The sequence below is a fragment of the Puma concolor genome, chromosome A2 (genome assembly GCF_028749965.1).
Source record: "Puma concolor isolate L17-30 chromosome A2, mPumCon1.1.hap2, whole genome shotgun sequence".
Lineage (NCBI taxonomy): Eukaryota > Metazoa > Chordata > Mammalia > Carnivora > Felidae > Puma > Puma concolor.
In genome coordinates this window covers 138,079,719-138,096,062 of record NC_141668.1, presented here as the reverse complement: position 1 = coordinate 138,096,062, position 16,344 = coordinate 138,079,719, and the positions used below count along the sequence as shown (strand labels likewise).

General features: G+C 37.2%; 1 protein-coding gene across 8 annotated transcripts in view; it reads left to right on the top strand.

The window, feature by feature from the left end:
- The window catches only part of SLC25A26 (solute carrier family 25 member 26), a 140,434-nt gene that overhangs the window by 11,851 nt on the left and 112,239 nt on the right, over positions 1-16,344 (top strand). For 6 of the 8 annotated variants that reach the window (XR_015248301.1, XM_086697632.1, XM_086697634.1 and 3 more), the window contains exons 2-3: positions 2,787-2,943; positions 7,156-7,265. The exons of 1 other annotated variant lie outside the window; for it this stretch is intronic. Coding sequence is in view for 6 of the 7 variants with exons in the window: in XM_086697632.1 (XP_086553758.1) it covers positions 2,787-2,943; positions 7,156-7,265 (267 nt within the window). In the remaining variant the exon portion in view is untranslated. Of the gene's footprint in view, positions 1-2,786; positions 2,944-4,666; positions 4,839-7,155; positions 7,266-16,344 lie in introns of all 8 variants that reach the window. One more of the 8 variants, XM_086697637.1, reaches the window with a different exon arrangement.

Sequence of the window (16,344 nt, the reverse complement as noted above, 5' to 3'; positions counted from 1 at the left end):
CCCTAAAGTTTTTATTTAAATTTTAAATCTGTTGCTGTGTGGCTAAATACATAGGTATTTTTATTCTTTTTTTCTATTCTCTGTTAGCTGTTTTTTTTTTTTCAGTCTCATGAATTTAAATGACATTTGACTTATAGAAGTTTGAAATCTCCAGAAGCAATTAGTAACTTTTGATTCATGTTTTACTAGCTAAACAGATTGAATCTGGTTATTTTATTCTCTGAAGATAAGAATTCTGATGAAAGAAGCATTAGAGAATCAATGCATGCAGAGTAGCCAAATAGATTGAAAGACTAATTAACTTACTGATTAAAACTTAGCAGTAGATGGCAAGCATCTCTCCGAACCCTCTCCTAGGATTAAAGAGAAAATCAGAATGAAGTAGAGAATGTTTTTAAAGAATCTAGTCTGAGCAGACATTCCCACCAGGATTTTCATTTTCCTTGTGTTTTAAGAAAATGAAGAACATGCAAAATATTTTATTTATGTACTGAATCTTAAAAAACCCTTTAAAAATAATTGAGAAGAATGTTGGAAGAGATTGGCTCCTTTTTTTACTGGCCTACATTACTTATGAACATACTCCTATGACTTAGAAAAGGCCACCTTTATTTCCAGAAAGAAAGCCCAGCTTTTTGTCATTCTTTTACTGCCTCTTGTGGTTTTCTTCTGGCACATCTCTGTAATGTTTTAGTGACCTCATTTTAGGTCATTTGCAGAGTAGACCTTCATGATCTACGAGATTCAGTCATGTTTCTTAGGCTGATCATATAGTACAGTATTAATGTTTATGGTAATGAGCTTATCTGTTTCTCTTAAAATTTTTAATAATTTACCTATGCTAGTTAATGACTGGATTTCTCATGAGAGTAATTTCATTTTTGCAGTGAACTCTTTATTGGTTTTATGGTGAGTGGTAAGTAGAGCAGACAGTGTTTTTTATGTACTGAGGTTTGTACCATCTGAGCATTTCGTATACCCAAAGGATGGAGAAACTCATCATTTTGAATTTTCCTCTATGTTTGAATAATACTGATTTTTCTTTTTCTGCATCTTAGTTTTTAATGTATAGTTTTTTTAAAAGTATATTTCTACCTTCTGATAGGTAATATATCCATGTGGTTCAAAATCTGGAGGATAAGAAAAGTTAATGATTCGTTTTAAAAATTACTATGTAGCAACCGTATTGAAAGTCTTTTTTTCCTCCTTGTAATTCTTCTGTCTGCCCATGGGAAACAGGTTTCGATTCACATTTTAAAAAAATGTTTATTTTGAGACAAAGAGTGTGAGTGGGGCAGGGACAGAGAGAGAGTGGGGAGGAGAGAGAATCCTAAGCAGGCTCTGTACTGTCAGTGCATAGCTCGACATGGGGCTCGACCCCATGACCCTGGGATCAGGACCTGAGCCAAAATCAAGAGTCGGACGCTTCACCAACTGAGCCACCCAGATGCCCCTGATTCACATTTTTAAATGATGCCCTAAGACTTTGTGTATTGACCTTTAAAAAAAAAAAAAAATTCTACATATACTCCACTGTAATCATTAGGTGAAAACTTAGTTTTTAAAGTGCACCTTTCTAAAGCAACATGATGTCTCTTGGGAGATGACTAGTTAGGACCTGGTTTTAATATTCTCTAGGAATTTAGCTCCCCCGCCCTGCTTTTATTTACTTAATTAAAAAATTATCAAGGAATTTTTAAATATAAAGGAGAGAGAATACTACGGGAATCCTTAGATGTATGAATCTTAAAATAACAGATCTAGTTCCCAAGGACCATTACCTATTTATTTATTAGACAGCGAGAGCGAGCGAGCAGGGCAGAGGGGCAGACAGGGAGAGAAAAAGAAAAGCAGGCTCTCCATGCTTAGTGCATAGCCCGATGCAGGGCTCCATCCCATCCTGAGCCTAAATCAAGAGTCCAATGCTCAACCGACTGAGCCACCCAGGCACCTCCCCATTACCTATTTTAAAATGACAGTCTCCCTCCAAAAGTCTTACTTCGGTTTTACTACTCATTTATTAAAAAGACAAAAATATAAATTTGGTCTGATATGGAAAGATCAGCAAGATAAATTAAGTGATAAAAGTAAGGTGTGGTGCACTGCATATTGTATATATCTTTTTCAAAAAAAAGGAAAATACATATTCATGTTTGCTTGTATATACCTAAAGTAACTTCAGAAGGATCCAATAGGCAAACAGCAGAAGTGGGTATCTGAGTTATTAGACAAGGGAAGGAGGCTTTGGACTCTTAACCTTTCTGAGATTGTTTGCTTGTTTACTTTTTGAACCATGTGAAAGTATTAAAAATGAATTTAGGGGCGCCTGGGTGGCGCAGTCGGTTAAGCGTCCGACTTCAGCCAGGTCACGATCTCGCGGTCAGTGAGTTCGAGCCCCGCGTCAGGCTCTGGGCTGATGGCTCAGAGCCTGGAGCCTGTTTCCGATTCTGTGTCTCCCTCTCTCTCTGCCCCTCCCCCGTTCATGCTGTCTCTCTCTGTCCCAAAAATAAATAAACGTTGAAAAAAAAAAATTAAAAAAAATAAAAAAAATATTGAAAAATTACAAGTTAAGAATATAGCACAATAATCATTATTTCCCCAGGAAAATTTATAAATTCAGGTAGAAGGTCTTTTGTTTGACTATACCAAATAAGTTGTGGATCAACAGGTATGAAAAATGTGCTTTAAAGATTACCTTTTTCTTATCCCTACCCCCCAAATGTCAGGGTAACCTTTGATTGTAACCTTATTTTCCTTTCTCTCTCTCTCTCTTTTTTTTTTTAAAGGCTGGTGGGGTAGCAGGTGTCTCTGTTGACTTGATATTATACCCTCTGGATACCATTAAAACCAGGCTGCAGAGTCCACAAGGATTTAATAAGGCTGGTGGTTTTCGTGGAATATATGCTGGCGTTCCCTCTGCTGCTATTGGATCTTTTCCTAATGGTAAAATTTATGTTGATATTCTTGTCCCTGCTAGAAAGCCAACATAATGATAATGAGATTTATTTTTCGGATGGTATGTGGTGTCACCCTGTGTAGAATCGCTCATGTGTTGTAGCTTATCTTCTGAATTTGTTTTCTATTCATTAACCCATTGCTTTTGAATCGCTAGTGTGAGATCCTGTTCCACTCTACTTGTAATAGAAGTACAATGGTTTTTAAATGTTTTTTCCTGTTAAAATCCCCAGTTAGAAGCTTGAAAATGTTACTCTAATATTGGTTGTCATACCGTAGAGTAGTGGTTCTCAACCTTGCCTGCGTATTGGAATCTCTTGGGAAGCTTTAAAAAATACTGATGCCTATGTCACCCCGGTAAATTTAATTGGTCTGGGTTTTGCCTGGGTGTCAGGAGGTTTAGTAGCTTCCTAGGTGATTCCAATGTGAAGCTGAGTTTAATAACTACTGCCTTGGAGATTCTTTTGGAGCAGGTGAACCTAAGAGGCCTTAAACCTTTTCTGTCTTAACTAAATTCCGCTTGTATGATGCAGCCATTTCCCACTAACCTTCTCCTGGATACTCCCCTTCAAATGTCTTTGCTTTTGTTGTAGCTTTGGAGTCACATTATGTGATTTATGGCCTTATTTTGTAATCAATATAATCTGTTTTATTTAATCCACTTGTTAGTATACTTACTATTTTAATTGTTTACTGATGGTTTCAGTGGTACTCAAGCAAACCAAGCAAACAAAACCCTCCCCCATCCCCCAATCCCCGGTTACAGAACCTCAGCTCTAGGAGATTCCTAACCTGTAGAGTCTGGTTTCTTTTTTCTCAGGATAATTCATGAGCAATTCTTTCCTGGTAACCTGGCATTTAAATGTCCATCTGTGTTCATCTGGAGCACAGTATTCACATAAAGATTGGTAGTGCAGAGAGAAATTCCTGTTTTGGTCCTTTGGTTTCTTCCCCCAGCAGCCCTTAGAATAGCCAACTGTTTTTGAGGTTATCCTTGAATTTTATTTGTCTTACTACTTTTAGTAATTGACTGTAGCAAGTCATTAGCACCCACTCCCTGCCAAGTCCAGTTCTATATGTGGAAGAGAGACAGTGGTTCCTAAATTTGACCACAGTACAATCACCCAATCACCTGAAGACATTAAAAAAGTATGGACACTGGTGTCTCACTTCCAGAGATGTGATTTCATTGGGCTCAGGTGTGCCCTTGGCATTGATGCTTAAAGTCTGTTTTTATACTATTCGTTGTTCTAAAGTTTTTTTTTCTCATACATATTGCACCGAGGAATTAGTATTGGTAGTATTACCAGTAGTCCAAGGAGTCCATGGTGTTTTAGGCTCATGGGACTTATTTTAAATTCTTGCCACTAGGACTTTAGCTACATGTGGTTTTGAACTTTTGCACGTGTGAGAAAATGTTTTTCTTGCCGTACTTTTTTTGTTTTTTCACCATCTCCTGAACAGCAATGGATGAGTGATGCTGGGTAGATAGTGCCTGCGTTTCAGAAATGGCCTTTTTGTTCTTCTGGGAGTTTTTGGTGACTTGAAGTTTTCTATCTGGCATCTTTTTTTTTTTTTTTTCTTGTACTATTTAAGTTAAGGTTATAGTTTAGGTTGTAATCTGAGTACCATACACCAATGTAATAGTCAGTGTTTGTAGACTTTTCTGAGAACATACAGTGGTCCTCCTTATCCGTGGTTTTGCTTTCAGTGGTTCATTTACCTGTAGTGAACCGTACTCCAGAAGTAGATGATCCTCCTCCTGATGCATCATCAGAAGGTCATTAGTAGTGTAAAGCTATGTCACAGTGTGTACGCCATTCATCTTACTTGATCTCATCGTGTAGGCATTTTTATCATGTTACATTATCACAAGAAGAGAGGTGAGTACAATATAGGTATTTTTTTTTAAGTTTATTTATTTTAAGAGGGAGCACACGCAGGCGAGGGACAGAGAGCGAGAATCCCAAGCAGGCTCCATGCCGCGAGCCCAGTGCCCAAAGTGGGGCTCAGACCCACAAACTGCGAGATCATGACCTGAGCCAAAATCAAGAGTCAGCCACTCAACCGACTGAGCCACCCAAATGCCCCCAGTATAGGTATTTTTGAGAGAGAGCCCACATTCACATAACTTTTATTACAGCGTGTTGTTATAGTTCTATTTTATTATTGTTGTATTGTCTATTGTATTATTATTGTTTATTTTTATCATCGCTTACCATGCCTAATTAATAGGTTACACCTTAGCACAGATAGGTATGTACAGGAAAAATATATATATAGGGTCTGGTACTATCCATCATTTCGGGCACACACTTGGGGGCTTGGAAGAAATTCCCTGTGGATAAGGGAGGACTGTAATATTCTGCAGGGGTCAGGAGTTAGGGATGAAGAGAACTGAGGGTTGAAAGAAGAGGCAGAAGACCCCTCTTCAGGATCCTTACTCTTATTTAGAGGGGAACTTAGGGGACACGCCTGGGTGGCTCAGTCAGTTAAGCATCCAACTCTTGATTTTGGCTCCGGCCATGATCTCATGGTTCATGAATTGGAGCTTTGAGTTGGGCTCTGTGCTGGGCCTGGAGCCTCCTTCTGCCCCTCTCCCCCTTGTTCGTTCTCATTTTCTCTCTCTCTCTCTCTCTCTCTTTCAAAAAAAAAAAAAATTAAAAGGGAACACAAAACCATAGGTTTTTGTTTTTAATTTTTTTTTTTAACGTTTATTTATTTTTGAGACAGAGAGAGACAGAGCATGAACAGGGGAGGAGCAGAGAGAGAGGGAGACACAGAATCTGAAACAGGCTCCAGGCTCTGAGCTGTCAGCACAGAGCCCAATGCGGGGCTCGAACTCACCGACCGAGAGATCATGACCTGAGCCAAAGTCGGACGCTTAACCGACTAAGCCACCCAGGCGCCCCGGATTTTGTTTTTAAAGAGCTAGCAGACTCTGTAGGTGTTAGCCCAACCCCTGTTCTTTGTTGTAACTTGTCCATAGCCTCACTTGGAACCTTGTGACATCATTTGCAATTAGTGGGGCTTTCTTGGGTGTCACACAGGAGAGTTGTGGGATTTATATTTCTTTTTTGGATTTACATTTCTAAAGAATTTTGTCTATCACAAAAGTAGCGATACAGTCTGACTAGGTTGAGGTGGTTAACCAGGTAAACGTAGAAACTTGTGGCACTTTCTCCTTTGCCTGGAGGTGAAAGGAGAAGGGTGAAATGTGCAGCAGGTGCAACTTACAGCTGAATGCGGTTGCAGATATTCTAGCTGTACGTGTAGTGTGCTAAAGTAGAAAAAGCCTTATTGAGAACTACTGTGGGAATAGGGACCTAGGTTAATCGTATAGAACTGTTTGCATTGGGACAGTGTGCCTCCTCATTTGGCCTCGTGTTTATTTGTTAGCAGCCTGAGGAGAGTTTAAAAGCCTGTTGATTTTAACTGTGGAGAACTGGTTTTCATTATCAAGCTCTTTTTTTGAGCGTTTTAGACTTGAATGTGATTGTGTTCAGATGTCCTTCAGAAGATGAATTTGTCGTTCATTTATCTTTCAGGCCTTATCTTTTATGGAAGCGATAGACATCTTTTGATTAACAGTACATGGCAGGTTTTAAAGCCCTCTTATATAGCTAAGATTAGTTCCTGGTGATAGGTAGCTTTTTTGAGATTTTGATTTACAGTTGGAATTAAATAGTTGATTGTTTCCTTGATGTAAAGGTGAGTTGATGTAGTAAAAGGTAGCCATGGTTATTTTGAGTGAACAGAAATAAAACTTACCAAATAGATGCTTTATTTAATGTGTATGTTTCCAATCTTAACCTGTCTATAAATCAATGTAGCTCATTATTTTATTACTATATGTAAAGATATTTTGGATCACAGAAATTCGTATCTCATTCTAGAAAGCTTACTAAAAAATATCAAGTGACTTGATACAAAATGGTGAATGCTGGGTTAGCTGTCAGGCTCCCTCAGGGCTGGGATCATGTCTTGTACATTTTCATAAGTCTGGGATTGGCTTTATAACATGGGTTCAGTAGATTCTGCAAGAGTGGGGCAGGAAGGAAGAATACATGTTAAATTATTATCTTTATCTGTTACCTTGTAATTTAATAATTAGAGTTTAATTTTTTTGAGAAACTTATTTCTTAACAGTTTGAATATATATTTAAACTTTGTGAAAGACTGGCTTGTTTTAAATTTCAGCTGCTGCTTTTTTTATCACCTATGAATATGTGAAATGGTTTTTACATATTGATTCGTCTTCATATTTGATGCCCGTGAAGCATATGTTGGCTGCCTCTGCTGGAGAAGTGGTAAGTAACAAGTTATGCATGTAAAATACTTAAGGAATGCAAACCGTGCCTATATCTTTGATACAGATAATACTTCATTTCATTTTTTTTTTTTAATTTTTTTTTTTTTTAACATTTATTTATTTTTGAGACAGAGAGAGACAGAGCATGAACGGGGGGAGGGTCAGAGAGAGAGGGAGACACAGAATCGGAAGCAGGCTCCAGGCTCTGGGCCATCATCAGCCCAGAGCCCGACGCGGGGCTCGAACTCACAGACCGTGAGATCGTGACCTGAGCTGAAGTCGGACGCTTAACCGACTGCGCCACCCAGGCGCCCCTTCATTTCATTTTTAAAAGACAGTTCATTTTTAAGTTATGAAAGTCATAAACTCCAATAAATGTAAATGGATTAAACACGATAGTTAAAACATAGAGTCTAGGTCGGAGGAAAGAAGAATCCAGTGATGTGCTGTTTTCAAAAGACATGCCTAAAATGTAATTGTACAAAGAATAAAATTAAAGAGATGGAAGAAGATATCCATGGAAATTGTGGTGGCTTTGTGTTGTGTCAACATAAATGAGCTGGAACTCCATTTCTTAGAACTCCCTTTCCAGGATGGGTCCAGGTTAGGCTGGCTGTGAGAGAAACTTGTACAAGAGTCATAAGTTGGACATGAAGCAACAGTTGTGTCGGTGCTCAGAAGGTTGGTGTTAGAGTCAGGCACTGTTGCAGTTTATGAACCTCCTCTCTGGTCTCCAGCCTCTCCAGTTCCTACTGGATCTTCTCTGTCAGCTTCTCTAGATTCTGAGTCAAATGTGTTGTCTGTGCAGTGAAGGATGCCAGCTTATACTGCAGGTAACCTGTATCATGAAGGTTGATGAGAAACCAGTGTGGCGGTTTGTCCTTGCTCTTCCCCATTTCACACCATTTCATCCACCCTATTGCCTGCTCTCTGATTTCTTTCCTAACGCTGGATGTGGAAGCAACAATTCTATGTAACCTGCTTAATCAACTCCCATAAATACTGTTCACACCTTTAATAACTCTTTATTTATTTTTTTTTTTAAGTTTATTTATTTTGAGAGAGTGAGAGTGCAAGCTGGGGAGGGGCAGAGAGAGAGGGAAAGAGAGAATCTGAAGCAAGTTTTGTGCTATTGGCACAGAGCCCAACATGGGGCTTGATCCCGCTAACTGTGAGATCGTGACCTGACCCAAAATCAAGAGTTGAATACTTAACTGACTAAGCCACCTAGGCACCCCAATAACTCTTCATTTTTATCATTTATAGTGGTTCTACTTCTCTGATCAACTCTGATACAGAAATACAAACTGAAAAAGAGCTGATAGAATAATGTCAATATCAGGCAAAAAAGACTGAAAGTAAAAAAACAAAGAGACCGTTGTACAGTGATACAGTGAACAGTTATCTTGGGAGATGTGATAAACCTGGACCTGGCGTAAATAATACAGTCTCAAAATAAAGCAGAGATGGGCAGAATTATAAGGAGAAATGAATAGAACCGTAATCTTTAAAAACTTAATTTAACTTTTTTTTTTCATAAGTGTACTCTCTAATCCCCATCATCTCTTTCACTCATTCACCCTACCCACCAGACATATAATCTTTGTTGGAGATACTCACTTCTATTTGTAAAAGTCTTAAGACTAGGCAGACATGAACGTTTATTGAGACCATAGAAGATTTAAAAATGAAAATGGCAAGATTGGGCTAATGGATATATATTGAGCTCTGCAACCGAGACTTAAAGATGATTCAGGTCTTTTTTTTTTTTTTTTAATTTTTTTAATGTTTTTAATTTCTGAGAGAGAGGGAGAGACAGAGCATGAGCAGGGAAGGGGCAGAGAGATAGGGAGGCACAGAATCCGAAGCAGGCTTCAGGCTCTGAGCTGTCAGCACAGAGCCTGACGTGGGGCTTGAACCCATGAACTGTGAGATCATGACCTGAGTCGAAATCAGATGCCCAACCTATTGAGCCACCCAGGCACCCCTATTCAGGTGTTTTGTTTTTTTTTTTAAGCATTCTTGAAACGTTAATGAAAATGTATGACCCAGTAGTACAACAATGCAAATTTCAACGAGTAGTAAAGAGGCAATGTCATACAGATCATTTGGTATCTGATGGAGTAAAATTGGAAAGCAGTGACAAGATAGGCAGTCCATCTCTACCATGTGTTTTAAACAATTATTTGTCTCTTGTAAATAATTCATTACCAAAGTGAAATCATGATGTAGGTGATAAACTATTTGTAATTAAAAAATAATACAGATATTTTTTCCACCCAAACTAACACAGAGAAAGTTACAATACCAATAAAAGTTCCCCACTGCCCTCACCCACTCAGCTTTCTTCGAACCCCTCCTACTCAGTACTAACAGACATCCTTTAATAAAATATTTTCGTGTATCCATCCAGAAGTTGTCTGTTCTTTACTGTTGTTATTTTCAAATTACATGGTCTGGTGTTTATGCAGTCTTACTAAACCCAGAACCTTGTTATGGGCAGGGCACATTAACAAGAATGGACGACAAAGTGAAGAGAAGGGTCTTAGTATATAAGCCTGTTATCATTTCATCCATTTATATGATTTTTCTGTTTAGAAAAGTAGTGGTATATGTTTACATGAGGAAATTTGAAAAGTGAATCAGGCTTCATAAGATTTACATTAAATATGTGATACATTGTGGTTTTGTATTCTATGCAGTATTTTTTTTTTTAGAAAAGTTGGATGAGAATCTAGAAACTATTTTGTAATCTAATTTTTTACTTGAAAATACAGTGAATGGGGAAAGCAGAGATCATGATAGAAAAGTAAAAGTACAGATTAACTTTAAGAAGACAATTAAAAATAACAGATTTATTGTAATGTAATTCACAACCTATATAACTCATTTGGAGGTATAATCAAAAGTTTTTTTTTTTTAGTATGTTCAGAGTTGTGCAACCATCACCATGGACAATTTTAGGACATTGTCATCTCTTCAGAAAGAAAGATCATACCTGTTAGCAGTTACTCCTCGTTACCTCAACCTTCCCACCACGAATCTACTTTTTGTCTTTATAGATTTTCCTATGCTGGACATTTCGTATAAATGGAAGCCTCAACATGTGGTCTTTTATGACTGGCTTCTTTGGCTTAGCATGATATTTTCAAGGTTTTATCCATGTTGTAGCATTGTCAGGGCTTCATTCCTTTAATTGCCAATTAATATTCCGTGTGGCTTGAATATTTGCGTTATTTTATGGACACTTAGGTTGTTTGCACTTTGGGGCTGTTATGCTAATGTTCCTTTCATGAACATTTTTGTGCAAGTCTTTTTGTTGATGTATGTGTTCATTTCTCTTGGATGTACACGTAGGAGTGGAATTATTGGTCAAAGTGGCTGTGCAATTTTACATTCCCAGTAGCAGTGCATAAGGGTTCTAGTTTCTGCACATTCTTACCATGACTTGGTATCTGTCTTATAAATTATAGTCCACAAATAGATGTTTGGTGGCATCTTACTGTGATTTTGATTTATATTTCTCTGATAACTAATGATTTTGAGCCTCTTTTCATGTACTTAGGAGATATTTGCTTATCTTCTTTGGAGACATATCTATTCAGATCCTTTGTTCTTTTTTTTTTTTTTTTAAATTTTTTTTTTTTTTAACGTTTATTTATTTTTTTGGGACAGAGAGAGACAGAGCATGAACGGGGGAGGGGCAGAGAGAGAGGGAGACACAGAATCAGAAACAGGCTCCAGGCTCCGAGCCATCAGCCCAGAGCCCGACGCGGGGCTCGAACTCCCGGACCGCGAGATCGTGACCTGGCTGAAGTCGGACGCTCAACCGACTGCGCCACCCAGGCGCCCCGATCCTTTGTTCTTTAATTGGGTTGTCTTGTTACTGAGTTGTGGAAATTCTTTATATATTCTAGATACAAGTCCATTATGAGGCCTATGATTTGTAAAATTTTTTTACCATATTGTGCTTTGTCTTTCCATTTTCTTAGTAACTTGCCATTTTCTTCACTTTGAAGCATAAATTAAAAATTTTTTATTTTACCTGTTTTATTTTACTTAATGCTTATGGTTTGGTGTTACATCTTTGAAACCATTGCCTGATTTGAGATCATGAAGATTTATACCTGTGCTTTCTTTCCAGAATTTTAGTTTTAACTCTTACTTTTAGGTCTTTGATCCATTTTGAGTAATTTTGTATCTGCTGTGAGGTAGTCAAACTTCAGAATTTTGCATGTGGATATCCAGTTGACCCAGCCCCATTTGTTAAAAGACTATTCTCCACCCATTAAAGGGCTTTGGCACCCTTCTCAAAACATAATAGATTGTAAATGTGAGGGTTTGTTTGTAGATTCTCAGTTCTGTTCTGTTGATCTCTGTATCTGTCCTTGTGCTGGTATCACACAGACTTGATTAAGTGTAGCTTTGTGGTAAGTTTTGAAATCAGTAACTACAAGTCCTCCAACTTAGTTCTTCTCTGTCAAGATTGTTTTGCCTATTCTGCGTCTCTTGCATTTTCACATGAAGTTTAGAATCAGCTGCTCAACTTCTGGAAAAAAGGCAACTTAGATTTTGATAGGGATTGCACTGACTCTGCAAATCAATTTGGAGACTGTTGCTATCTTAAAAATATTAAACTTTGTGATCTATAAATATGTGATGTCTTTCCATTTATTTAGGTCTTATTTTCTTTCAACAGTGTCGTACAGTTTCAGAGTATAAGTTTTGCGCCTGTCTCGGTAATTTATTCTTTTTAAAAAAAATTTTTTTTGCTTTATTTATTTTGGAGGGAGGGAGGGGGAGAGAGAGAGAGAGAGAGAGAGAAAGAGAGAGAGAGAACAAGTGGGGGAGGAGCAGAGAGAGAGGGAGACACAAAATCTGAAGCAGGCTCCAGGCTCTGAGCTATCAGCACAGAGCCTGACAAGGGTCTCGAACTCGTGAACCACAAGATTGTGACCTGAGCCGGAGTTGGATGCTTAACTGACTGAGCCACCCAGGCGCCCCGTTTTTTCTTAAGTAATTTATTCTTTTTGATGTTATTCTAAATGGAAATTTTTAAAAATTTCATTTTCAGTTAGTTCATTGCTAATTATAGAAATACATTCATTTTCATATATTGATCTTGTATTGTGCAACTTTATGCAACTCAATCAGTTCTAAAGTGGTTTAGTGGATCCCTTAGGATTTTCTGTACATAAAATCTGTACACTCTATTTGTATGTGCAAATAGGGGTTGTTCTATGTCTTTCTTTTCTATTTCATTTTCTTGCCTTAATTGACCTGGCTGAAGCTTTAGTACAGTGTAGAAATAGGAGTGACAAGAGTGGACATCCTTACCTTTTTTCTGAACTCAGGAAGAAAGTTAGTGTGCCACTATTAACTATGATGTTAACTGTGAGGTTTTCATAAATGTTCTTGATCAAGTTGAAGAAGTTGCCTTCTATTCCTAGTTTGTTGGATGAAGTTTTTTTAATTTTTGAAGGGCTAAATTTTGTCCATGATTCTGTTCATCCATTGAGATAATCGTAAGGTTTTTGTTTTTTATTTTGCTGATATGGTGTATTACATTAACTGGTTTTCAGACATTTTCAGATCACTCTTGCATTACTGGGATAAACCTCATTTGATCATGGTATATAATACTTTTTATTTAGTGCTAGGTTTGTTTACTAGTATTTTGTTGAGGACTCTGTTCATAGGAGATACAAGTCTGTAGTTAACTTTTTTTGTGCCTTTCTGGTTTTGGTATCAAGATAAAACTGGTCTCATAGAACGAGTTGGGAAGTATTAGGACAATTTAAAAGAAAGTTATTTTTAAGGGAATGTAGTCAAATTAATTACATCATTTAGGGACAAAGATGATCTTTGGTCTTTGGTATTTTTGCATCTTAAAAATTTATTTTGTATATCTGGGATATATGAAACTATACTTTTCCATTTCTATAAAATGAATTTCTTTAAAAAAATTTTATTTTAGTATAGTTAACATACGTGTCATATTAGTTTCAGGTGTACAGTATAGTGATTCAACAATTGTATATATTACTCTGTGCTCATCATCCATGTCACGTATCCCGCCCCCACCCCCACCCCCACCCAGCTGCCCTCTGGTAACCGTCCATTTGTACTCTGTAGTTAGGAGTCTGTTTTTTGGTTTGTCTCTCTGTGGTTTTTGTTTGTTTGCTTATTTTTTTTTTTTTTTTTTAACTTTGTTCATGTCTGTTGTTTCTTAAATTCTACATGTGAATAAAATCATATGGTATTTGTCTTTCTCTGACTGGCTTAATTCACTTAGCATTACAGTCTTTAGGTCCATCCAGGTTGTTGCAAATGGCAAGATCTCACATCAATGAATTTCTTGATGTGAGAAATCTGTTGTATGGTTCCTTGAAGAAAATGTTGAAATTAGCCTAAGAAACACTAAATTCACTAAAGTTGATTTTATAAAACTTGCTTTGATATTGTTTTAAAAATGATTTTGCAGGACCCAAGTCCCAAGTTAACTCTGGAATTTTTTAAAAGAAAAATTGCCTTCATGATTTACCGAAGTTAGAAAAGTGATGAGACTAGCAGTAGGAAGCAACACAAAGTAGTAACTCCTTTATGAGCTGCAGACCCCTTTAGGGCTCTAATGAAACCTGTGAACGTCTCTCCAGGAAATGAACATGAGGACATTTTGCATAGAATTTCTGGGCATTTTTGTTCCCTCTGCTCTTACCCAAAGTAAGAATTCCGGTGCTTGAATTGTACTGGAAAATTAGTTTAAACTGCAATTTAAAACCAATTTATACTTCATTTAAAAAGAAAAAAAATTTAAGCTGTTACCCAAGGTTCAGATTGTTTTTTGTGATTATGTTCTGGCTTTAGAACCTCTTTACATGCAGTAATTTTTGAGTATATATACTAAAGAATAACAAGTTGTGTGTGAGAGTTTTATTGTCTCAGGTTGTGAGAGTTTGTTCTTATGACAGCCCTTGCTTCACATTATTTTAGAATTGTGTATTGCTCTAACCTTAAATATTCTCATAAACTCAGTATTTGGTTTATATTTTATATTTTATAGTATGTTGTTGAGAACAAGCAGCAAAAAGAACTTGGCCACACAGGGATCTCTTGCCTGAAAACTAATTTGCCATGTTGAAGGACAGGTTTTCTTCAATTTAAGAATTTTCTGTCTCTTCAACTTAGCAGCCATATGTAACGTAATACGTAATTAGGGCAAATGATAGTTGCTAGATTAATCATGTTAATGGCATATCTTTTCATATCTAAAAAATACTTCATATTTTAATACACTCTGTAACTGACATTTAAAAAATATTGGAACCTTTGTTGTTGTATTCCATGTGAACTCTTGCACGTGGGAGGTGGTGTAGGTGGATGTTAGTAGGAAACAAGTGTCCATAACACAGGAGATAAACAATTCTGGGACAGTCATACCTTTATTGTGTCTCTTAGGATTTCCATGGTCCCATAAGTGTCAGGTGTCTTTTTATATTTCTTGTGATGCTTGGAGAACTTTGGAAGGAGAATTGATCAGTAGTGGGTATAGAGATTGACCTCACAGGTGAAACATAGCTTGATGTTGACCTTTGATTGATTTTAAATTTGGTTACAGTTTCATATGTTGAAGAGATTTTTAGGGTTTGTGGAAATGCTGGTTTTGACACTCCAGATATCTCGGCACTTTCTTTCTTTTCTTTCTTTTTTTTTTTTTTTTTAAAGTTTGCATACATATTTTTATTGCAAACATTGATGAAAGAGTGAACATCACAAGATTTTTAAGCATAAAAATTAATATGTAGGAAAATGGACCAACTTCAAGGAGACAAAGCAATAATGTTAAATTTGTTACAGTTATGGAAATCTTGTTCATGTATTTTTTTTTAAATTTTTTTTAGCTAGGACTTTTTTATTGTATTTTTAATTAATTTCTAAATTTACATCCAAGTTAGCATATAGTGCAACACTGATTTCAGGGGTAGGTTCCTTAATGCCTCTTACCCATTTAGCACATCACCCCTCCCACAACCCTCCAGTAACCCTCCGTTCTCCATATTTAATAGTCTCTTATGTGTTGTCTCTCTCCCTGTTTTTATATTATTTTTGCTTCCCTTCCCTTATGTTCATCTGTTTTGTATCTTAAATTCCTCATATGAGTGAAGTCACATGATACTCGTCTTTCTCTGACTAATTTCACTTAGCATAATACCCTCTAGTTCTGTCCACATAGTTGCACATGGTAAGATTTCATTCTTTTTGATTGCTGGGTAGTATTCCATTGTATCCATCTTTATCCATTCATCTGTCGTGGACATTTGGGCTCTTTCCACACTTTGGCTTTTATCGATACCACTGCTATAAACATTGGGGTGCATCTGCCCCTTTGAAACAGCACATCTGTATCCCTTTGATAAGTACTTAGTAGTACAATTGTAGGGTAGTTCTATCTTTAATTTGTTGAGGAACCTCCATACTGTTCTCCAGAGTGGCTGCACCACTTTGCATTCCCACCAGCAATGCAAAAGAGGGCCGTCCTCTTTCTCCACATCCTCACCATCTGTTGTTGCCTGAGTTGTTAATGTTTGCCATTCTGACAGGTGTGAGGTGGTATCCCATTGTGGTTTTGATTTGTATTTCCCTGATGATGAGTGATGTTGAGCATCTTTTCATGTGTCTGTTGGCCCTCTGGATGTCTTCTTTGGAGAAGTGTCTATTCATGTCTTTTGCCCATTTCTTCACTGGATTATTTTGTTTTGGGTGTTGAGTTTGATAAGTTCTTTATAGATTTTGGATACTAACCCATTATCTGATATGTCTTTTGCAAATATCTTGTCCCATTCTGTCGGTTGCCTTTTAGTTTTGCTGATTGTTTCCTTTTTGATTGTGATGAGGTGCCTATAGTTCATTTTTGCTTTTGTTTCCCTTGCCTCTGGAGACTTGTTGAATAAGAAGTTGCTGTGACTGAGGTCAAAGAGGTTTTTTGCCTGCTTTTTTCTTTAGGATTTTGATGCCTTCCTGTCTTACGTGTAGGTCTTCCATCTATTTTGAGTTTCTTTTGTGTATGGTGAAAGAAA